Here is a 23,934-nt window from a genome sequence, read left to right on the forward strand (position 1 = left end):
GAAATAAGTGAAATGAAAAGAACTCTCACTAGGGATTCTGAAACACCCCCCCCAAAAAAGTTGCACTCAGCTTTCTATAGCTTCCAAATGAGAATATTATGGCAGCTAAAAAGGGCAGAACAAAAGAGAACCATAATAGCCATCACCTCAATACAAATAATGAATATCAGTGGTAGCAATATGGTTGAATTATTTCCATATTGCAGTGTGGACTCTTTAAAGCATGGAAATATTTTGTTCTATGTTACATCTAGCTGAATTACATCTAAGGGGTCTGAATGTTTATGGAGGGAAAATCACATAACATATTAACAGCATATAATTTTATTGTGGAGTTTCAATAGCATGCATAATTTTACAGCACCTGTGAACAAGTCAGTGAAGCATAACTGCTTGAAATAACTTGCATTCTTTGGAATGTCTGCATATGTTCCCTATTTCCCATTATACAATATTAATTTAAGACATATCAGTGAGACCTCTATTGCTAAAAATACTCATAGCAGCATCTTTTAGAAGATTTTTATTATTATTATTATTAAATCAAGTCATTGCACTTCATCATTTATTGCTGCAGCAAAAAAGGCCATTTAATAATTAACACGTCCGATTTCATTGATTGTCAGGTCCTATTCATCTGCTATGAGCTTCAAGGCAGACAAAACTGTCATACAACAACTGATAATTAATACCATTTTGCCTTACACTCTGAATTTTATGTGAAGACCACATAAAAGAACTTTTTCCCAGTAGACTCACTTCTTGTTCTGCACAAGAATAAAACTTCAACAAGCTGGGATCAGAGAGGAGCTATTTCATTGCCCATTTATCTGAGACAGCACAGACTAGTATTTGTGATGCAGCTGAACTACCGCCAGGTTGTAAGGACTAGAGGCAAGGGCCCCTCGCCCAGGGCCACGCAAAACGGGTTGGGGGCCCAAACCAGACAGGACAAATGTAGGCCCCATTTCTACACCTATCTATTTTTATCTGCATTAATCTCTTTTGAATCTTTTTAAAATATTAATATTTTGTGCCCTTGACTTTCTTTACAATATCAATTATCTTGACCCAAGGGTCCTCCTTTGCCTCTGCCAGTGGGGCTCAGAGGGCATCCCTTCAAAATCAGAGGCCCCGACCAACTGGCCCCTCTTCTGTTCTGGCCGGCCCTCACCCAAGTCCGGCAGGCATCTGTGCTTCCACCAAAAGTTCTGTTTGTGGGGAAATACTTCTCCAAGAATGAACATAAGGATAAGGTGTTTTGCCTCCTACAAATTGGGCTTCTGTTGTTTCTTTCCCCCCTTTTTCTTTTTAAAAAACCTTTTAGCACTTCATGGTAGTTTTCTGCAAAAACCCAACAGAAATGGAGAGAAACTGTTCCTCTTTTCTTTTCCACAGATGGTATTTTTTTTGAGAGGCAGTAAAGAAATGCTACTCCTAAAAATTCTTGAAAAGCCTTTTTTATGGCAAAGGAAAGCAGCTGCTGTTTGACAGGAGACAGCAGGAGAGTGTGGCTGGTGTTTCTAAAAAAGCCCAACTTGCAGTGCAAACAAAATCACCTCCCTTTTCCTTCATGGATAATAGAGAAGAAAGGAGTGGCAGTTTCAGTCCTCAAACTGCGCTTTTGTAGAAAGCTCCAGGAGCAAAGCACTCCTGTAAAAATCCCAATGGAAAGGAAAGAAATGGCCCCTTCTTTTTTACATGAACCAGGGCGGTGGAAGAGATGGCTTCTTGCTCCCCCTTTGGGCTTTTCAAGGCTGCAGCAAAAGCACAACTTGTAGGATGGCAGTCACCTGTCTCCTCTGCTTTTCCCTGAGCTTCTGCAGCAGCAACGGCAGGAAGGTGCCGTTTGAACCTTCTGCAGAAAGTCCAACTCTGGGGCAGACACCCTCCTCCCCACGTCCTCTGCACATGCCAGAAGACTCAGTGGGAGGAGGAATCAATGGCAACACAAGTCACAGGTCTGGCTAGTAAGACAAGACAAAAGTTGTTGACCAACAAAAATTATGAATTAGTATCAGATCAGGTTTCCTAGATCTGCCTTTCTTAACCATGAGTCCCCAGATGTTGTTGGACTACAACTGCCATCATCCATAGCCAGCAGCAGTCAGGGATGATGCGAGTCCGGCAATATTTGGGAACTCAAGGTTAAGAAAGGCTGCACTAGCCTGATGGTTTGACTAGTAAGTTAACAAGTGTGAAAACTGGCAACAACAAAAAATCATTAACAACTGATTCATTAGATGTTTGTCATTAGTTAAGCACCAATATGGTAACCAAATAGGCATTTTGTTTTTATACACCCGTTTCCGTTCCTACATTTTAATCCACTAATTCACAAGTGATATACCTGCAAGTAGAAATTCAGATTTCTGCACTTGCTAACAATTAATAATCATTGGTATTCTTATACAACTATGACAAAATACTTATGCCATCCAAGTTTTGTTTAATTAAAGGAGAGCAGTTGAACATGAAAACTACTGACACGGGAAAAGTTAAGATTTCACATTATTTTAATTTGGTTAACTAAAAACCACTCTGAAAATATTGCCTTTTTATACTCTTTTAGAAAAGAAATGAAGGAGAAACAAGAAACAGAATGGGTTTTGTATTTTTAGCATTGGCTTGAATGCAACGTGGAGCCTTTTTAGTTTTCCTCCTTTGTAGGAAGAATTGGGGAGGGGCAAAATGACTCCAAAAAGAAGTCTTTTCTTCCAAAGAAAATCAACTCCTTTCATTTAGGAGCACATTGCAGTACTATGATGTTCACAAGAATCCAGTCTCTACGAATCCTCTTGTGCCTTAGTGTAGGTAGCAGCAGCCCCGGCAAGATTGCATGTCGTCAACAGGTGGGTAGGCCTAAACACTTCACTGTCACATGAAGATTTTAATAATGCTATTATGATTAGTGCTAAAAATCTGTATGAAGCTGTAAGATACTGTAGTGTTAGAATAAAATTTATGAAAGTGAAGAATTGCTTAGCATGCCATGTGCTGCAATATTTAGGCACAACAGGGTGAATTACAAGACCATTTCAACCTTATGCCCACATTCCTTGTGGAAATTAAGCATTGAGCTGGGTGTGGGGGTTTGTGTGGGGTCCAACCCCAAGTCCCTTTCATGACTCCTATAGTGCAAGTGACAGAATATTCTTCTCAAACTATTAAGCAGTTGTGACTTTTCTGCTCCAAAGCAAGAACAACCTCCCAGCATCATCCTGAACTATAAAACAGCATATTATTAATACTCTCACTGCAGACAGGCACAACAGTGTAACCCTGGGTAGAAAGGCAAAAAAATAATTAAAAAAATACAAACATCATCTTCCCTTTAGCATTGTGGGGAAAGTAGTGGCTATAATAAGTACAAGGGTAGACTAGGTGCCTCCCTAGAGGCTCCTTTACAGGGTTTCTTTGCAAAGATATACTGCCTTATATATATAGTACAGATCTCTTAAAAATTAGACTATAGATGCTCAATAAAAATCTAATAAGAACCCCTCTTTTTATACAGATTCAGTAGTATTTTCAAGCAAACCAAGGAAATAAAGGTCTGCGATTCCAGCACAGTAAGAAATAAGGCCCCTCTCCTATATTGGTAAGAAACAAAAAAGCGGTTCATTTTCTTCTCTTAGCTCACTAAATAGAAGATTATATTCATTTATCCTTTTTTTTATGGAATGCTGCCCATTCATTGGTTTGAAGTAAAAAAAGAAAAGTCAAGTTAGCTTCATTTGTATTTTGACTCTGAAATCCTGGCAAGGTCTATGGCTCTTTCATGTCGTTATGACAGCTTTCTTCAGCTTCTCTATTTCCACCTGTGGATGAGACACATTAAAACTTTTAATACAGAAATGAATAACTTTGCCTATATTTTCCAGTAATGCTTAAATACGCGCTACAACATCTTTGGTAGGAAAGCTGATCACCAGAGCCGGGATGGGGAAGCCTGTGCCCCCTCCCCAGATGTGGTCAGACTCCCATCTGCCCCAGGCAGCCTGGCCAGCGGTCAGGGAGGAGGGGAGTTGCAGGCCAACAACATCAGGCGCCCCCAAGTTCTGTATCTTCTATTGTAGGGCTAGTGAAAAGCTTAAGAATTTCAACTGTATTCATTGAGCCATCCAGCCATTGAAACATCTTTGTGAAATTAATGTGCATCTAACCTGAGTTAGGTTTTGTACCATAAAACACTCCAGCAGATAAACATATTTGCTCACAACTGAATGCGTTGAATACAAATGTGAATTGAAACTGTGGTTTAAAAAATAATAATTCTAAAGCTTTTCACTAGCACAAATGATAATAATTTCATGTTATTCATTATCTGCTTCTAGACTAATTGCAACTGAGGCTACTTAAGCTTAAGGTGTGATTCATAAAGAAACATGGCAGAAGCATGGGCTCATCCCCTCAATATTTTGGCACCTAGCATTGTTGGTAGAGCATGAGACTCAATGACAGGATCGTGGGTTCAAGCCCCCACTTTAGGCAAGATTCCTGCCTTGCAGGAGGTACTAGATGGGCCTCATGGCCCCTTCCAACTCTACAATTCTATGAAAAATCTGTTCCTTAATACAAACCTACATCTAAGTGATACAGCATAAAATTAAGATTAATTTAGTCATGAACAGCTGCTAAACAATCTTAAATGAGGTATATACCGTATTTTTTGCTCTATAAGATGCACCAGACCAAAAGACGCACCTAGTTTTTGGAGGAGGAAAACAAGAAAAAAAATATTCTGAATCTCAGAAGCCAGAACAGCAAGAGGGATCGCTGCGCAGTGAAAGCAGCGATCCCTCTTGCTGTTCTGGCTTCTGTGATAGCTGCGCAGCCTGCATTCACTCCATAAGATGCAAACACATTTCTCCTTACTTTTTAGGAGGGAAAAAGTGAGTTTTATAGAGCAAAAAATACGGTATATACCCAGTTTTCTAGAAAAGGTTTTAGCCATTTTGAATGCCCCCCTTCCTGCTCTCAAAACAACACTCATGGAAATGGCAACACCTGGATTTCAACCTAAGGACTTGGAGATATCTCAGGAAAAACAATGCTCCAATATTGTTCCCCCAAGTTTCCTATCCAGTCTAGTGTCTCTACTTTGTATTTGGGGGAATTCTTCTCCCTGTCAGCAAAACGATCAAGTCAATGTGTGAAGCATTTTTTAGTGGCAGAGTTGAATTTAGGACAGAGCGAGCCATGCAGTCACACTGGGCATGCAGCCGAGGAGGGCACCTGCTCAAGGCCCAGTAAGTGCTTGCCTGTCTTTGGGAAGGAGGTGTGAGGACTCTGAGAGGGTCCTAGAGTCCTCTTGCCTCCTTCCTCAAGCTGAGCAAGTATTTACCTGTCTTTGGGAAGGAGGTAAATGGCTCTAGGACTCTGCCAGAGCCCCACACCTCCTTCCCAAAGCCTGGCTCTGCAAGGGCAGTGGGGAGCGCATCAAATGGCCTTGCACAGGGCAGCATATTGCCATGGTCCACCCCCTCCCACCCCAGTAGGGGCTGCTTTATTAAACAATAGCCCCTCATTCAACTTCTAAAAATAATGGAATTATGAAAAACAAAGCCTCCTACTGCTTCAAATAACTTATTCAAACACATTACCTCTAGGTTACTTCGCATCTGCTTCTCTTTCTCCAACTCCCTTTTCAGTTTTTCCAGTTCCTTCCTTTAAAAGTTAAAGGCAAAGCTAGTTAAATTTTGCCATGTGAAATTTTACTTTTTTTTTGTGGTTGAAGACACATGATAGTATATAAACTATGCCCAGACTCAAAGCAGAAAGAACGGCCACAGAGGAAAGCTGCGCAAGTGCTTTGCCTCCAGAATTACACAGTGTGGATCTAAATCAGCAAGAACATCGGCTGGTTTAAATCCATCTCATTCATATTGCTTTACATAGTTCCTAAACAATCGTGCAAAATCTGACCACTAAACTATGTTCATTTGCAACTAGAGAGCATTATTGACACTCATTTCATTTTTATAACTGGGCCTTGCACCATAAACATTTCGACTGCTCCCTCCCCTTTTTTTTATCACTAGAGGGAATGTCTTTAAAATATTACCCTACAGGGTTTCTCATACAAGTAGCACCCATGACAGTTTGTTAGTCAAAAACAATCCTATATATGTTTACTCAGAAGTAAGTCCTGATGAGTTCAAGGGGGCTTTCTCCCAGGTAAGAGGGTAAGGGATTGCAGCCAAAGTGTGGGAATACAGGAGCTGGCACACTGGAGAACGGCTTTCCTCTGTCTTGGCTCAGACCCACCCTCAGAAAAACAAAGAAAGAACTGCCACCACCAACCAATGAAACAAGAAACAAGGAAAACAACCCTTGACTGATGGTTCGAAGGAAGGGCTGAGAGGTATGGAGCAGGCTACAGCACGGTAGAATCACATCACATGCAGGAGTTTTGTTCCAAAGGCAGTGCAAAAATGCTTAACGCCAAACTTCTTGGCTGCTGGCTGGCAAGCAGGGGGCAGCCCTGTGTGAATGTCCTACTTGTTTCTCCACTGCCTTCCCTCAGTTCTCCACAACTGCTTTCCCTGCTCCCTGGGTTGTTGAGGCAAGGAGGAGAGAGCGCCGATAGGCAACCCGGCTCCCTTGGAGAGACACTGAGACAGAAGGGAAGCAAACCCTGAAAAACGGAGGCAGAAGAACAGGGCAGAAACAGGTCTGCAATGGAGCTGCACCTTCGGCCTGCATCCCTGTCTTCCTGCCACTCCTCTGCTGCAACCATTGCTTGGAAGGCCACCACAGGAACCAATCACCCCACCACTGCTGGCTGTCCCAGCCATGGGAGCCAAGTTCCTGCTCCAGACTCTGTCCTCCTCACTGTGGCACCCCAGAGGGGAGGGGAGGATGCAGAGTGGCACCTGGCTTCCTCGGCTGAAACAGTGGGAAGCAGCAAGACAAAAAGGGAGCTGGAGGGAGACCCAGGCAGAAGCTGCTTTTACTTCTGCCTGGAGATCAGCTCGAGCCCAGGAAGTTAAGACTGAATTTGAACAAGTTGAATGCATGTGCGATGTGCCTCCACTGTAGTATAGTTTCCTCAAGTCTCAGGGTATCATCTGAAGGCACATGAGACCCACACCTTAAAGCTAAGGACACCTGGGTCTGCTCAGCGTCTCGATGGAGAACCTTAGAAAAGGCCTGCTCCCTTGCAATCCATAAGGGAGCAAAGGTGGAACATTGGGAGGTATTTAAATGGAATGGAATTGAATGAGATGAATAAAATGCTGGCTAGATAAAAGCTGAAGCCTAGCAGGCTAGTGCTTAAATCTTGGGTGGTCATATCCACACACACATCCCAATTTGTCCATTTTATTAAAAAAATGCAAGATAGATTCTTTTTTAAAACAAACAAACAAACAAACAAACAAACAAACAAACAAACAAGACCTTACTGCCCCTGCTGATCCCCACTTGATGCCAACCCACTCCCCACCCTGCCCTTAAAACATCATATAATATTAATACAGGAGGCTATGCTAAAATCCTTGCACAAAAGAGCCATGACATAAATCTGCTGTATCTTTCACCTACAAATCCAGTGAAATTAGCACTTACCCATGTTCTTTCTTTAGTGTTTCTACGACAGCTAGCAGGTCAAAAACCTGTGACCTGAGGTCTTCCAGAGAAGGCTTCTCCCTTTCATCTATTTCCTGTTTAAGTTTCATTTCCCCAGTAACAGCACCGAGTACAAAAGAATTTGGTCTGGGTGATGAAGACAGAAGTGGCTGAGCAAATAGAGATGGCTGAAATAAGAAGGAGGTCATCTAATAAGTAAATGTGCACTATGCAAATAATGCAAGCTGTCAAAATTGTATATTGAAGGACAAGCAAAGTCTGCTTAATTGCTGCTGACCCCCACCCCGCAAAGAAGTGAAGCTTGAAATACTTCCAGTGACCCCTGGGAAGACAGCTGCTGGGGGCGGGGGAGGCTCACCTGTGGCCCTTAGAAGCTGAGGGACTCCCTCCCATCAGCCCCGGACAGCCTGCACAACAACCAAGGGGGGTGGAAGTGGAAGTGCAAGTGCAGCAACATTTGGAGGGCCACAGGCTCACTCCTGCCACTCGACAGTGGCTTAAAAAGCTGTTTCTTGTATTTCCCACACAGTGGAAAGCCAGGCTTATTTCAGTGTTTCTTAAAACTCTGTCCATCTGACAAAGAGCATCTCCACAAAAGCAACGTATCAATTATGACCCTCATTACCTTTCCCAAGCAATCTTCTAAGCAAGTTTTAAAAATGTATGTTGCTAACAAAGTTAGTGCTAATACTCTGAGGAAATTTTACTTAGAACAGCAGAGAATACATTCAGCTAAAGTGACTTTTTCTACGAGCCACTCAAAATAAATGTATACCCCTTTTCTGTATAGAATCATATTACATGAGTGGATACAACAAAATTATGACCTGCTATTATTAGATTTCTTATTACAACTAACTTAAGCCATCTCAATTCTGCACCTTTTTAACTTCGGGTGGCTTTACTTTGGCACTTTCTTCCTCCTCTTTATGCTCCTTCCCACTTTTCTCTATGCTTAAATTCTGAGTAGTCTAGAGGAAAAAGGAAAAGGGAAAAATCTGCATTCTGTGTGAAGCAAACCCACCTATTTTAAAAGCTAAAAGCACACATTTCCATCTATTACTCCTATTTGTAATATGCATCTAGTACATTCATTCATACATACATTAGACTTGTAAGTGAAAAAATTATGAAACCTGACATTTCTATGTATTATTATTATTATTATTATTATTATTATTATTATTATTACCTATTATTGATTAAATTTATGGTATACCCCCCAATACACAGAAGATAGAGAGAAGACACACAGTTCCCTGTACTCACAGAATTACCGCCGTTGAAGCGAGTGGGAAGCCTCCTGCCAGGCATCTTTGGCCGATTAGCAGTGGGATGTGATAAATTATCTGAGGTAGCTATTATATGATCAAAACTTGAAATTTCTGGAAAAGATTTGAAAACAGAGGTCACAATTAAAGCTCAGAAAACAATCTTAGAGGAGAAGTATAAAATGTTGTCAAAATATATGACAAAAACCATCAACACAATATGACAGCTGGGACAGCTTGGTCGGTGGAGCTGGAGACTCTGAAGCTCCACGATGGGCATTGCAGGCAAGTGGACTAGATGGCCCTCGTGGTCCCTTCCAACTCTACCCTTCTATGAACCTATGATTCTACCAATATCAGTGCAGAAAATAAAGATTAGAGTGGCAATTAATATGCTAAAAGAGGACTCCATATTAAAAATACAGGTGACAATGAAAATTGGGAGCAAGACACAAAACTCAACTGACTCTGTAACTTTCTGATCTCTTTCTCAGAATAAGATTGCAATTAAACATTTAGAAAACCATATACAACTACAAGTGTTAAGTAAATGATTCTATGCGATTAAACAGCTATTCAGCCACTCAAGTCTCAACTTACTGTATCTGTAATGCAGCAACCTGAGTAACAAAAGGATGCATGAATGTATGTATATGAGCAGGGTTGCCAAGTTGTGAAAACTAAGCGCCTTGAGGAGTTCATTTGTGTAAAGCAGGGGTCAGCAAAGTTTTTGTGGCTTGGGCTGGTTCACGGTCCTGCAGACACTGCGGTGGGCCGGAGTGTGTATGCGCGCATGCGCAAATGCTATTTCCGGTGCTCCTTCCGGCGCGGAGGAGGCATGCGCAGCTTCCCATTGGCTGCAGCCAATGCGAAGCGAGCCAGCATCGTGGAAGGCGGTCCCTGCTCTGCTCCGCACTGGTTTAGCCAACTGAGCGGGCGGCAGGGGTCCCCAAGCGGCAGCAAGGGTCCATGTGGCCCATGGGCCTTAGGTTGCCGACCCCAGGTGTAAAGTCTATGTGTTAACCTGCTGCAGTAAAAGCAAGCATCGTACTATGCCACAGACTAACCCACGCATTTATGTCATTAGCTTTCCTGAACAGAAGATTTGTCCGGTTATGCTTCTTCCTTTCTTTTTAAAGCTTACCTGCTTCTTTTAAGTTCTTTATTGCAACTGAATCTACCTCTACTGATTTTGGTCTCAGTGGTAACTGTTCAGAATCTAACTTTGGTTTTGTTGCTGGTTCAATTTCCGATTTTGGTCGCCAGGAAACAACATCCCCATTTGTCCTGTGTTTGAAAGAGAAAATGATTTAACATTAGGTATTACAGCAAAATAGGGAAACAAAAACCCCCCAGCATAATTTTGACAATTTAAGGCTTATTTTTTGATACACGTGTTCATAAAAATAGGCTCATGAATCTAGTTCTCCAAATCTTGGTTTGGAGGCTCAGGAGTGGATCTGGTCCCACCTGCTTCAGTCTCTCCTCTTGCGCATGGATTCTTCCCTTTCATCATCCTTCTAAAATATTCTCTCAAGGAGAATTACACACAGAATAATTTAAAACAGGTAAAACAACAACTACTACTACTACATTTAAAGCAAGACTGAAACCCTAACAAATGGATACTTGTGGTAAAGACCCATTTACCCAGCAGGGAAAAGCCTTTGGGACAAAAACATCTTCAAGTGCTTCTGGAAAGAGCAGCTGGCAGTTGCTTGTCATATCTTGACAGAAATGCTGTTCCACAGAACAGGGGCAACCACAATGTAAACCCTGCTGAGTTGCTGCAGAGGGGGCTTTGGAGAGCTTAGAGCTTGCAGGAGGAGCTCTCCTACAGACTGCAGCGACCTACTGGGTAGATAAGGAATAAGGCAGTGTCTTCAGTAACTGCTAGTTATGAGAGCCACCTCCAGGATCAGAGGCTCCCGTCTCCAAATACTGACCACTGGAGAACAGTGGAAGAGGGCAGTTGCCCTCCTGTTCTACCTGTGGGCTTCCTGTAGGCATCTGGTTGGGGTTGGACTAGATGATCCTTGGGGTCCCTTCCAACCCTACAATTCTGTGGCTTTCACATGTAAGGGCATACTTACTTAGATATTGGTGGTTGCACAACTGGTTTATCTGGCCATTTTAAAGGCGAAATCCCAGATCTCAACGCATTATTTGCCTTGTTTGGCGGGATAGGCTTTTTGGGTGGTACTTGAGGAGCTGCTGGTTTAGATATTTTCTGATCCAAACTTGATTTTTCATCTGGCAAATAAAACAGAAATATCTGTCAGTAGTATTGGGGTGACTGGAAGAAAACGACCTTCTACAACTACCATTAGCTATTTCATAAGCTGACACCATACAAACAATGCAGTTACAATTTTTAGGAGCTTCTCCCAGATATAGGGTGTTCTGAGCAGAGGGCCCCAAAAAGTGTAGCCCTGCTAGGAAGAATTCTGAACAAGGCTGGCTGTGAAAGAAGTAGAGAAAGCCAAAACTGGATTAAGGCCTAAAGCAACAAACCACTCCCTTCTAGTCGGTATTCTCAGATCCAGAAAGTCCCATGGGGACTGAAGCTGGTGTCCAGAAAGTCAAGAGCTGAAAAAAGTTACACTTCTCAAACATCAACATTCATGAACATTATTAAGTTCTCTAAATCAGTAGGTGGGTCAACAAGAGCCCTAGGAAAGGAAGAGCCATGATTTCTAATGGACTCCTTGACTTTTAATCAAAAGATAAAGATGTGTATTTTAAGAATTTCAGAATGATCAGAACAATGAGGAAACTCAAATATATATAAATAGTATCTATATAATACTTAATATAAATGATCAAGAACATTTTTTTTTTAAACCCACTCATACAAAATATCCAACAAGGAATACTATGAACCACCAACTACAGGTACCCAGTAAAAAGTCAATTTCAGCTATGAGTCTCTCTCAAGTTTATACAACTGATTGATGGCTTCTAACTTCTTAGGAAATGCTCTTTATCACTTTTCAGCTGGAATCAACAGCAGTAGTCCTTCCAAAATGGTTGTGTAATATGTACAATTCTTCAAACTTGCTGCATCACTCTTTATACTAAAACTGTTTCCTAATAATGTAATTCTCTCCATAATAATACGCTACATAATATTAAAATTAGAAATACTAAAACAAGTTTCACATCCAACATACTTGTTATCAACTAGACCTCCATATAAAATGCAAACTGGCTGAAAACCAGTCTTAATTCCACAACCCTAAGGAAGAAAACTCACCCCAAATGTATCTCATTGTACATTAACTGTAACATCCTTAAAATGGCATGGTCTCTATAACAGACATGGCTATTTATTTATTTCCTTTGCCTGTCCCCCTACTCCTGAGTCGGTTGGTGAGGGTCCTGCTGTCCCTGAGGAGAGCCAGGCAACAGCAGAATCTTTGCCAAGGGGCTCCTTCCCTTCTAGGTTTGTGCTGAAACGGGTGGACATGATTCATGACAGGCAACGTGCAACAGGCAGCAAGAAATGAGCTAAAGAAGAAGAAGCCATAATCTTTCTCTTATAATGCTTTATAGGCAATTTCTCTAAATTTCGAAAACCTGAGTTTTGTAGTTCTAAAAGCTCTTGGGTCTCCCTAGCTGCTTTGGATACTCACCTGCTAGGAAAGAACAAATCAATTTGCTAAGTGCCCAAAATAAGAGGGTGGAATCTTGTAACTTCTACACGCTGTTGAAATCTCTCCAAGGTTCAGTTTACAAGCTGGCTTGCAGAGCAAGAACAACCCATAGTTTTACAGAAAGGTAGCCGTGTTGGTCTGCCATAGTCAAAACAAAAAAATTTTCCTTCCAGTAGCACCTTAAAGACCAACTAAGTTAGTTCTTGGTATGAGCTTTCGTGTGCATGCACACTTCTTCAGATACACTTGAAACAGAAGTTGCCAGATCCCTCTATAAGGGATAGAGGGATCTGGCAACTTCTGTTTCAAGTGTATCTGAAGAAGTGTGCATGCACACGAAAGCTCATACCAAGAACTAACTTAGTTGGTCTTTAAGGTGCTACTGGAAGGAATTTTTTTTTGTTTTGACCATAGTTTCTTTGTTTACATGAACATCAGACAATATATTGCCACCAAAAAATACATTTGAAGTACAGAACCTGTGTGAAGGGGGAACATGCCAGCTCAAGGTTCTTAAGTGTTTGTTCACATAATGCTTTGATGCTATGTTTTCATAAGTCCACCATTTGTCAGTCTTGACATATGCGGAGCCCTGAGTTACTATCCTGCCCTTCCTCCCAAAGGAGCCCAGGGTAACAAACAAAGCAGTAGAACACCACACCATGATGAAAAATAAAATAAGGAGAAACATTTAAAAATTGTACAAGCATCAAACAATAAAGACTACTGCATGCCCTTGTAGCTAATACTGTAATCCCACAGTTGCCAGGCTAAGTCTGAGGTCTCAAAGAGAACTTGCTCCACCTTCTGGGAGCTACAGTCCAATGGAGCTAAGGTTGGTATGGCAAATAGCAACTGTATCACCACAAAAAAGAGGCATCTATCTGCCCCCCCCCCGCTCTCTCTGCCCTATTCTAATGTTAGATGATTGGCACGTGGGGGCGGTTTGCCCAAAACACATGGCAGGGCTTACTAGACCTGCAGACTCCCCACTGTTGCCCTAAGGGCTCACATCTTCTCTTAAGACTGGTTTTAGAATTGGCTTATTCCAGTTTTAGTAATTAACCTTTAATTGTACACCACTGTGAGCATTTTTTAGCAGAGTGGCAGACTATAAATGTTTAAATAGAGTAGTGTAAAGTAATTCCATAAAACTCTCAGACCTCTGTAGCACAAAGTCTCAATATAAAATAAACTTGGCATGCTATAAATTAAAATCCTACTTGATTGCATCTCCTTTGACTGATAGATAGCCCAGAATTCAATTAAGAACTTTATTCAAGAGAAGCATTAAAAGGGGGTGGGGGGTGAGAGAAACAGTGAGCATGTGCCAGAAGGGGAAAATAAACTACACTGGATTACCGGTCTTCCTAGCTCTGAACTGGATAAACCAGCAGAGCAAACTTGTCCTGGTGTTGCTTCTGCAGTTGGCAGGCCCTTGAGATGGTTGAGAGAGGAGTGACAGAGGAGCATGAAGACAGAATGGCATGTTTTACGAGGCCCTAGTGAGGGGGAAGCCCATGCAGGCGGCGGAAGCACCAAATGTTAAGAATTGGCAAAGATGCAGCGAAGGTTTCCCTGTCAGAGAGCCCTGTGGATGAAGAGGGAAGGTTTCTTGGGGAGTGTAGAGTAGTAGTCAACTACAGAGAAATTGTCAGGCATGGCAGGTTCAGAGACACTGCCCATGTACATTTTAAAAAAATAAATTTATAAACTACTGTGTCAGTCATTTATTGTCTTGATGTGATCAGGGATCAAACTGGCCTTTACCTTTTTCTTCATTCTTAGGAAGAGGAAACTTCTTCTCTGCCATCAGAAATTCTGGCTTTAAACCTGAATGCAAAGCCAATAATTAACTTAGGAACTATGTTTTTTTCTTTTTTGGGGAGGGGGAGGGAGGAAGGGAGAATCAGAATCCTTATAGTTTTTAAGTTTATACAAAAATGGCAGGCAACACAAGAAAGTACAAGTATTTCAAAATGTGTGTTAAGTCCACAGTCCTTGTAAAAAAAAAAAATTGAAATAATTCCATGACATGGTCATGGAAAACCCTTTATACTATTATATGCATTGCTACAAAGGGAACAGTAGGAAAATGTTGGATACATAACATTCAAGGTATCACACGAAAGCAACTCATGTAACACCCTGTGTTTATGCTTACGTACACATTGCGAGTTAAGAACTCATACAATCTCAGCCGTAGCAAGATCTCCCCTATGATCTTTAATACTGGTCAACTGTGTTTAAGTATATTTTAATGTTGGACCACCTTGAGCACTATTTTAAACTAAAAGGCAGGGCTTTAAAAACAAACTTGTGTATCTCCCTCCAATAGAACAGTCTACCAGCCCCAAATCAATTCTTCTTCTTTTAGTCAAAAGTTAAAGAGATAAAATCTTGGTTTGCATACCTGGACCTTTTGCAGGAGGTGGTGGCTTCTTTGGCTTCTGCAAAGGGAACATGATATCAATCACCACTGAGGGTCAATTATAATGCTGAATGCTATATGCTGACTTAGACAATGGTCCCCAGGTGTATCCAGCAAGTCCATTTGCTTTGCTGTAGGTTAGCTGCACGGATTAAGGACACCTCTGGTTTACTGGATGTACCCAGGGACAAACTGTGCCATTACTAGTCTGTAAAATGCCACAGGTATTATAAAATTTTCAAGAGTTGCATATATTTCTGTAACTTAAGTGCTATGACTAAAAAGTAATTTTAAAAGAAATTACCGTATTTTTTGCCCCATAGGGCGCACCTTGTTTTTTTTTTGGGAGGGGGATAAAGAATTCCCCCCCCCAGGCGCGGGGCTGGGGCGGGGGAAGCCCGACTCCTCTCGCTCTCCAGGCTTCAGCGAAAGCCTGCATTCGCCCCATAGGATGCACACACATTTCCCCTTCATTTTTGGAGGGTAAAAAGTACGTCTTATAGGGCGAAAAATATGGTAATAATGAGGCCTAAAGAGTAAAAATGACTAATGAGCTAAATATGTTCAGTATTTGTTCTATTTCTGCCTTGAAGTAGGGGTACATGATTTCTATAAAATGATAGTGAGAACTTACAGGAAAATCTTTATCTGATTCATAAATCTGAACTGCGAAGTTGTCTGGAAAAACTCCTTCTTTTCCACCAAGCTCGCCTTTCCACCACCCAGCCTCTCCAGTATCCTAGAACAACAAACAGTTCTTTGTAAAAACAATTTTAAAAGTTGTAGAATATGTATTTTCCCCCCCAGAAAACACATAGTTTGGAGGAAAATATAATTTACTGCTCAGTTTTCAAAATAAATGCAACTTACACAATGAGAGCCCAGATTTTGTTTCTTTAAAACAACAGCTGTTTAAAAAGCCTGAGCGACTAAGAAAGCCTGGCACCCACAGCCGGCCTTTCACTGCCAAGTCTGCTGTGTACCTGCCTCAACCTCATTTGGTTGAAACATACAAAGCAGGGACTCTGAATAGGATCTAGAGGTTCAGGCAAGCGTATACGGAGGAGAAGGCAATCTCCCAGGTAACCTGGTCCCAAGCTATTAAAGCGTAAACAACAGTACAGTGGTGCCCCGCAAGACGAACGCCTCGCAAGACGGAAAACCCGCTAGACGAAAGGGTTTTCCATTTTGGAGGCGCTTCGCAAAACGAATTTCCCTATGGGCTTCCTTCGCAAGACGAAAGCCCATAGGGAAATCTCCGGGACAGCGGGGAAGCGCAGCGCGTCTTCCCCACTGTCCTCGGACCTCCTCCGAAGGCTGGCGGTGGGGCGGAGAGACCTCCTCCCGCCGCCAGGCTTCGGAAGGCTCCTCCGAAGGCTGGCGGTGGGGCGGAGAGACCTTCTCCCCGCGCCAGCCTTCGGATGGCTGTCCTGAAGACTTGCGGTGGGAGGAGGGTTTTCCTTCCCACTGCCAACATTCAGAATGCTGTTCTGAATGTTGGCGGTGGGGAGGAAAAACCCTCCTCCCACCGCAAGCCCCGGGAACAGAGGAGAAGCGCTGCGCGCCTTCCCCTCTGTTCCCGTACCTGTCCTGAAGGCTTGCGGTGGGGAGAAAAGCCCTTCTCCGCACCGCCAGCCTGGCAAGCGGTCTCCATAGGAACGCATTAATTGATTTTCAATGCATTCCTATGGGAAACCGTGCTTCGCAAGACGAAAAACTCTCAAGAAGAAAAAACTTGCGGAACGAATTAATTTCGTCTTGCGAGGCACCACTGTACTTTAAATTGGGCCCAGAAATAGGCCGGCAAAACAGGCTCAACCACCCTGTCTGTTAAAAACCTTGTGGTCCTATTCTGGACCAACAACAGCTTCCAGACCATTCTTGAAGGCAGTCCCACACTCTAAAGGAAATGTGATCATAGCGCCCAAGCTATTTCCATCTGGCTGTGGTTGCAGCTGGTATATTAGCGAGAAAAGCTGATAAAAAGATCTCTATCTACGAGAGGCCACTTGAGCCTCTAACAACAATGCTGGATCAATAAGCACCTCTAGACAGTGGACCTAATTCTTCAGGGGGAGTGCAAGCCCATCCAGAATGGGCTGAATACCATTCACCTGGGTGGATGACCCACCCACCAATAGTACCTCCATCTCGTTTGGATTGAATCTCAGTTTGTTCACCCTCAGTCCTTTACGGCACCCAAGCACCGATTCAGGTCATCTACCACCTCACCTGCATCTGATGAAAAAGAGAGATAAAGCTGGGTGTCATCCACATAGTGGTGACACCTCAGACCAAATCCCCAGATGACCTCTCCCAGAGGGTTAAACAGCATGAGGGGCGGGGGGAGAACCAGATCCCCCAGGGCCCCATAGCATAAAGGCCAAGGGGCCGATCAACGTTCCAACAGCACCACCTTCTGCAATCAGCCATACAATCAGAAGTGGAACCACAGCTAAGCAGTGCCTCCTACTCCAAACCTCCAGAAGGATACCATGGCTAATGGTACTGAAAGTCACTGAGAGGTTCAAGAGAATCTACAGGGTCTTACTCACCATCCCTCTCTTGGCAGAGGCCATCCCACAGGGCGGCCAAGGCAGTTTCTGTTCCAAAACCATACTAAAACTCAACTGAAATGATTCTAGAAAAACAGTCTCATCCAGGAGTGACTGGAGGTGGCCAGTCACTTACTCAGGAAGGGAATGTTAGTCACTGGCATAGGATTGTTGACATCCTCTGGGTCCAGATTACATTTCTCCACGAGCAATTATCACTTCCTTTAAAGAAACTGGGGCTTCAGTAACTGATGCACAAATTGTCATATGAGTGCATATTTATGCATATGCTTACAAGCATTTACGTGAATGCTTACATATGCATATCATGGCAAACAAGTCTAATAGATCAATTAATGAATGATCATCATCATCACCACAAGCTGTATGTCCAAGCAATCAAAAAATATATATTATAAAGGTTAATTATATAGGGAGGCTCCAATTCAGATGTACAGAAGTCTTAATCATAAAGGTAAAGGTACCCCTGCCCGTACGGGCCAGTCTTGACAGACTCTAGGGTTGTGCGCTCATCTCACTCTATAGGCCGGGAGCCAGCGCTGTCCGCAGACACTTCCGGGTCACGTGGCCAGCGTGACAAGCTGCATTTGGCGAGCCAGCGCAGCACACGGAACGCCGTTTACCTTCCCGCTAGTAAGTGGTCCCTATTTATCTACTTGCACCCAGGGGTGCTTTCGAACTGCTAGGTTGGCAGGTGCTGGGACCGAGCGACGGGAGCGCACCCCGCCGCGGGGATTCGAACCGCTGACCTTTCGATCGGTAAGTCCTAGGCGCTGAGGCTTTTACCCACAGCGCCACCCGCGTCTCTTATAAAACATATGAACCAAGAATAGTCCAATACTGAATATACTTATTTGTTAGTTTGTTAGTTTAAGCATTCAAAACTTAATTTTACTGGACAACATCCAAAAACATTTGAAACTTCACTTTGGCATGCCTAGAACTAACAGAAAAGGAACATGGATGAATGTCTTACCTTGCTTATTATTTGAATAATATCACCTTCTTTAAAACTAAGTTCATCCTCATTAGTACCTTCATAGGCAAATGAGGTCTTGCAATATTCCTTAGCTGAAAAAAGAAGTATAAATATTATGCGTGCCCAGTGCACTCCTGTTGCATGAATGCCAGTGTTTAAAGCTCACCAGTAGGACATTGGGGAGATGGATGGCAACAAAATAGCTAGTAAAATATGCTGAATTTACAGTAATTGAACACAAATGTACTTTTAAAATCCAACATGTAATTGCCCAGAACAAGACCACTGTTTAACATTTAGCTGGCAACAATGTGTTGGTGGTTCCTCAGAACATCAGGGATGTGCCCACAAGACTAGTTAGATGGGCAAATAGCAGTGGGAGGGAGCAAGGATTGGTGAGCTGGAGTTGGCGGCGGCGGGGGGGGGGGAGTCCACTGGTAGCAGAAGAGCAGCAAGGAAAATATAGTCAGCTGTGGCTTCAAATTCTGAGTCATAAAGAGAAAGAGAAGGATAGAGGAAGTGAGCTAAAAGGATAAGAAAGAGAACAAGGAGGATATACAAAGATGCAACATGTGGATTTTATACACCGTATTTTTCGCTCTATAAGACACACCAGACCACAAGATGCACCTAGTTTTTGGAGGAGGAAAACAAGAAAAAAAATATTCTGAACCCCAGAAGCCAGAACAGCAACAGGGATCGCTGCGCAGCGAAAGCAGTGATCCCTCTTGCTGTTCTGGCTTCTGGGATAGCTGCGCAGCCTGCATTCACTCCATAAGACGCACACACATTTCCCCTTACTTTTTAGGAGGGGAAAAGTGAGTCTTATAGAGCAAAAAATACGGTACCTACCATGTGCTTGCATACATTGTCTTGCAATATTCTCTGTCCTTGAAACCCTCATAAAGCAGAAATGCTGTGTTTGTGTGTGGGTATTTTTCTGTCACCCATAAGCTTTACTCCACCCCTGCCAAATTGGTATGGAGACCATGGTGTATGGGGCCCAAGAAGGTGGGCAGCTGCAGGGCTTTTTTTCAGTGGGAACTCACTGGAACTCAGTTCCGGCACCTCTCAGGTGGGCACCATTGTCATTCTAAGAGAACAAGGGAGTCCCAACACCTCTTTTTCTAGAAAAATAGCAGTGGGTGGCTGACAGATGGGGGATTAATATGGCAACAGGAAAGCAGCGTCTTGAGGGAAGGGGTGACGAAAGAGGCAGAATGCTAAACTATAAGCTGAGAGAAGCCTCCCGCGATCAAGTTTGGCAGGCTGGGAGAAAGCCTCCCACAGAGCCTGGGGTTGGAGGGGCTACATTATCATGCTGGTAGTAAAGGGACAGAGAGGTAGACTAACAGCCGGACAGGGAGCTATTCCTATTCATCCGTCAAATGAGGAATTTGTGGAAGCGTTTGAGAAAAACACTGGCTTGCTGAAGTTTTGCACAGCCTTAACAGCAAACCCTTCAATAATGGCTTCTATTTTAAAGATTTAACATGAAGATCACAAAACAATATGAAAATATAAAACAATACCTTTCTGTTTGCTTTCTGTTTCTGTTTTTGCTACCTCAGTTGCAATTTCTGTTTTCGTTGCACCAGGAAATTGGGTTACTTTTGGTCCAGATGGATGAGTAAATAATGGCTACACAAGAAATGTGAAGGTTAAAAACGGTCCCTAGGCAAGAGCCAAATATACTTGAATTTGCAATTAAAGCTCCTGGCCATATGAACAACAAGTTGTAGAACAAGCATTATAATGTAATACATATGGCAAGAATTTTATTCTGGTTTGGAAAATTATTACTTAAGTTTAGGAACAGTAGCAATGTTTCTGACTTGGAAACAGTCACCTGCCAACTAAAATGCTACTACAGTGGTACCTCTAGTTACCAACTTAATTTGTTCTGGAGGTCCGTTCTTAACCTGAAACTGTTCTTAACTAGAGATGTGCTTTCGCTAATGGGGCCTATTGCTGCCGCTGTGCCACTGGCACATGATTTTTGTTCTCATCCTGGGGCAAAGTTCTCAACTCGAGGTAACTCTACCAGGTTAGCGGAGTTTGTAATCTGAAGCGTTTGTAACCTGAGGCGTTTGTAACTCAAGGTACCACTGTACAGGAATCAAAGCAGTGTTCCTTAAAGGTAATATGCAGACATTTACACAATTTGTACCTGCTTTCTGTGCCAAGCTATCTGGATTTGCATTTATATTTCTATGGCTGCTAGTTTAAGAATTAATCCTCTCCAAATGGAGCACACGAATGTGCTTCCTCCAGCTTGGTCTGTGTTCTAATGGTGCACTCTCTATCCTTAAGAGCTGCCAAGGTCTATGATGAGGCTTCAGCATTCCCAGAGGGAACAGCAGCATTGGCGAATGACAGGCGGCAGCACCAGAACCAAGGTAAGCGTCGCATATAGAGAATCATGCAGAACAGACAGCTCTCCATTCACTGTCAAATAGCAGAGCAGGAGAAACCTCTATACTACCAGAATGGGATGATGAAACACCCACAGGGGAGAGAGAGCAAACCTCAGCTATGTGAGGGGGTCTTCTCAAGGCAGCTTTGCACCTACACTTACCACATCAGAAATCATACATACAAAAACTGCTTTACTACCAAGGAATTCTGGGCATATGGAAAGACTGCACTTTCTCTTTCAAAAGTAAGCCTGGCAGGTTACTGACCAATATACTTCCCGAGGTGAATCTGCCCATTGTGATACGTGTATAGCAGAGAAACAACAGCTTCTAATGCGGCAAGTGCCCACCCAAAACTGCCTTGAGAAAAGCACAGCTACAGCAGGAACTGATTTTATCCAAACGTGTTTCAACAGGCACACTTAGAGGACCACAGACGCGACTCCCTACCCTGACTCTTACCTTGACTATCAGTGGACACAACAGCGCCATTCAAACGGAAGGCTGCTCTGCCACCTACAGAAGGGCATTTTTCATTTCATGTAATATCTGAGAACATTTGGCCGTGACTAGTTGAATGGCATCCCAACTTCAGATTTTTTTAAACTGTCACATTTTCAAACTTCTCCCTGTAACGATCAAAGACTAGAAACTAAGGATGTTCCTCTCCCAATGCAAAAAGTGGGATACTGTGCAATTTAACAATTCTGTGCCTGCCACTGCTCTACATAAAAGTCGCCAACAGTAAGTGTTGCAGAAGGTTGTCTGTGAAGCAGCAACTCTTCAATAGAATAAAAATCTTCAGCAAATAAGTTACAATGCTAATAGACGCTTAAGATGCTGAGTAGTAACTAATGTTGCTGTTTTGGAAAAGATGCCATCACAAATTACACATGGAAAATAAAATACCTTCTCTTGCTTCTTCTCTTCTGAATCATTACTGGGTGATCTTGTCTTAAGCTTCACAGAACCTTCTTTAAAAATATCTCCAAACCCAACTCCTCGGATTTTCTTTGGCTGTGCTATCAGTGCAGGCCCAGACTCAGTAATATTCCCTGGTGGGGTTACAGGTGAGAGCGGGTCAGGAAAAACAGGCTCTGTGTGGAAATGTGTGAAAATAGTTAACAAGCAGTGTTAAGGAGGAAAATGTCTTAATACATATGTGACAGCCTGCTTCTAGGACTTGTTTCAAGTTTTACTTTTTGTTTTAACTTGGTTTAAATTTTTGAACTAAAATAGAATTACAGTTGACGGTTGACACCTTCACACATTACAACAGCAAAAAAATCTTGCAGAAATTGCTACATATACCAAGCAACCATTTCCTCAGAAAATAGCAGACCTTTTTCCTTTAGTCTATTAAAATACTGTTTTTATCACTGACCCATTTTGCACAAGTGAAGATTGGAGCTGCTGCCCTCTTCTCCTACCATATAACTGTCTGCAAACAGAAGACGCACTACCTGCATCATCCGGGTCTTCATGGGTTTCTCCGTCATCTATGACCTCCAGCTCTTTTACAAAATTAGAAGGAAATAGTCCTAATTTGCCATTTAGTGTTCCGCTCCACCAGCCTTCTTCCACCTGTAGAAAGGATGATCACAAAGGGAAAATTAACTCACAGCTTTTGTAATATGCCAATTAAAGAAGACCGTCAGGAATTCAATATTGGATAATATGTATCCAATATTAGCACTGGGGGATCAAACAGAACACAGGTTGCTCACAGCGAGGGTTTCTCCTGCCTTGGTATTCAACAATGGCTTAATATCCTGCACTTGCTTAGGAAGGCAGCAAATAAAGTAGTCTAGCTTTCTCCACTGCAGATTCTGCCATCAGTTCTGCCCCACGACCAAGCTTGAGACAGAATGCAGAGAGGAGAGAAAAAGAGAAAGAGCCTTAGCAGGGCGAACCACATGCAGCCCTCGTGAATGGGCTAAAGCAGGGGTTGGCAAACTAAGGCCCGCGGGCCAGATCCGGCCCAATAACCCTCTGGATTTGGCCTGCGGATGGTCCTGGAATCGCTGCTTGGATCAGCGTGATTGTTCAGGCTGCGCCATTTTTGGGGCATTTTTTTTCCGGGCATCGGGGGAGCTGGGCTTTGATTGGTGCCAGCCAATCTGAAGCCTGCCGCCCTCGCGCTGAGGCGCGGCTCAGACTCACCACCCACCCGCCGACCTCCCCATCCCTGTCCGCGCTGTGGGCATCGTGACGGGTGTTGCGGGGCTTTGGCTGGAGCTTGGCGCGCCTTCTGGCCCCACGCCAGGGAAAGCTGGCCCGAAAAGGAGAGGCGCCGCCACTGTCGCCAAAGCGCAGGCAGAGCAGCGGAGGAGGCAGGAAAGCAAGGGGGGAGGGGCCGGGGGACAGAGAGAAGCCCCCCTCCACCACAAGGTCTGAGGGACAGTGAACTGGCCCCCTCCTAAAAAAGTACTGACCCCTGTGCTAAAGAGTAGCATCAAAGGCCCATTTCAAGTTGTTTTGTGCCAGCGCCTGAGAGCAGAATATAATCTTGGATACATCCATGCACCTAACCAGAAGGAATCCTCATGGTAAGTAAGTAACAAATGTCCTGTTCTACATTTTAAGTCAGATATCAAATAATCAGGCGCATCACAGTTACATTCTAATTCGGGGGCAGTGGTTGGTCTAAGGGAGTGAGGGACAGAAAATGAACTTCCTCTGAGGCAAAGAAGCTAATTTTGTGGTGGCCAAGTTGAAATCAGAACACGGAGAGAGAGATGTATAAAACTGCTCAGATGGGTCATCATGATCAACTCACCTGTAAAGGCAGTTCCAAAAGCTAAGGCTGAAGTTTTGTAAGCTTTTTAACGTGATAGACTAGAGTGTCTCTTGTCCACCAACATGGGGCCGTCAAGTGTTGGATTCCAGCTTGCATCAGCCCCAGCCAGTATGGCCCAGGTATCCGGAAGGATGGGAACTGGAGTTCAACCACAGCTGGTGGGCACCGCACTGGCAACTCCTACCTCAAAGTACTTAGAAGTGAGATAAGG

General features: G+C 43.2%; 1 protein-coding gene across 4 annotated transcripts in view; it reads right to left on the minus strand.

The window, feature by feature from the left end:
• Positions 1-308: 308 nt before the first annotated feature.
• CD2AP (CD2 associated protein) overlaps positions 309-23,934 on the minus strand; it is a 38,641-nt gene continuing 15,015 nt past the window's right edge. Inside the window, exons 5-18 of one of the 4 annotated variants that reach the window (XM_053380288.1) lie at positions 22,387-22,507; positions 21,833-21,978; positions 20,039-20,147; positions 18,504-18,598; positions 15,586-15,690; positions 14,934-14,970; positions 14,291-14,353; positions 10,958-11,117; positions 10,009-10,151; positions 8,863-8,978; positions 8,475-8,564; positions 7,573-7,760; positions 5,607-5,670; positions 309-3,821 (exon numbers count right to left, since the gene is read on the minus strand). In XM_053380288.1, the coding sequence (XP_053236263.1) occupies positions 3,780-3,821; positions 5,607-5,670; positions 7,573-7,760; positions 8,475-8,564; positions 8,863-8,978; positions 10,009-10,151; positions 10,958-11,117; positions 14,291-14,353; positions 14,934-14,970; positions 15,586-15,690; positions 18,504-18,598; positions 20,039-20,147; positions 21,833-21,978; positions 22,387-22,507 (1,479 nt within the window). In that variant the 3' untranslated portion in view covers positions 309-3,779. Of the gene's footprint in view, positions 3,822-5,606; positions 5,671-7,572; positions 7,761-8,474; positions 8,565-8,862; positions 8,979-10,008; positions 10,152-10,957; positions 11,118-14,290; positions 14,354-14,933; positions 14,971-15,585; positions 15,691-18,503; positions 18,599-20,038; positions 20,148-21,832; positions 22,021-22,386; positions 22,508-23,934 lie in introns of all 4 variants that reach the window. The other 3 variants (XM_053380287.1, XM_053380289.1, XM_053380290.1) reach the window with 3 other exon arrangements.

The sequence above is a fragment of the Podarcis raffonei genome, chromosome 3 (genome assembly GCF_027172205.1).
Source record: "Podarcis raffonei isolate rPodRaf1 chromosome 3, rPodRaf1.pri, whole genome shotgun sequence".
NCBI classification, from domain to species: Eukaryota; Metazoa; Chordata; class Lepidosauria; order Squamata; family Lacertidae; genus Podarcis; species Podarcis raffonei.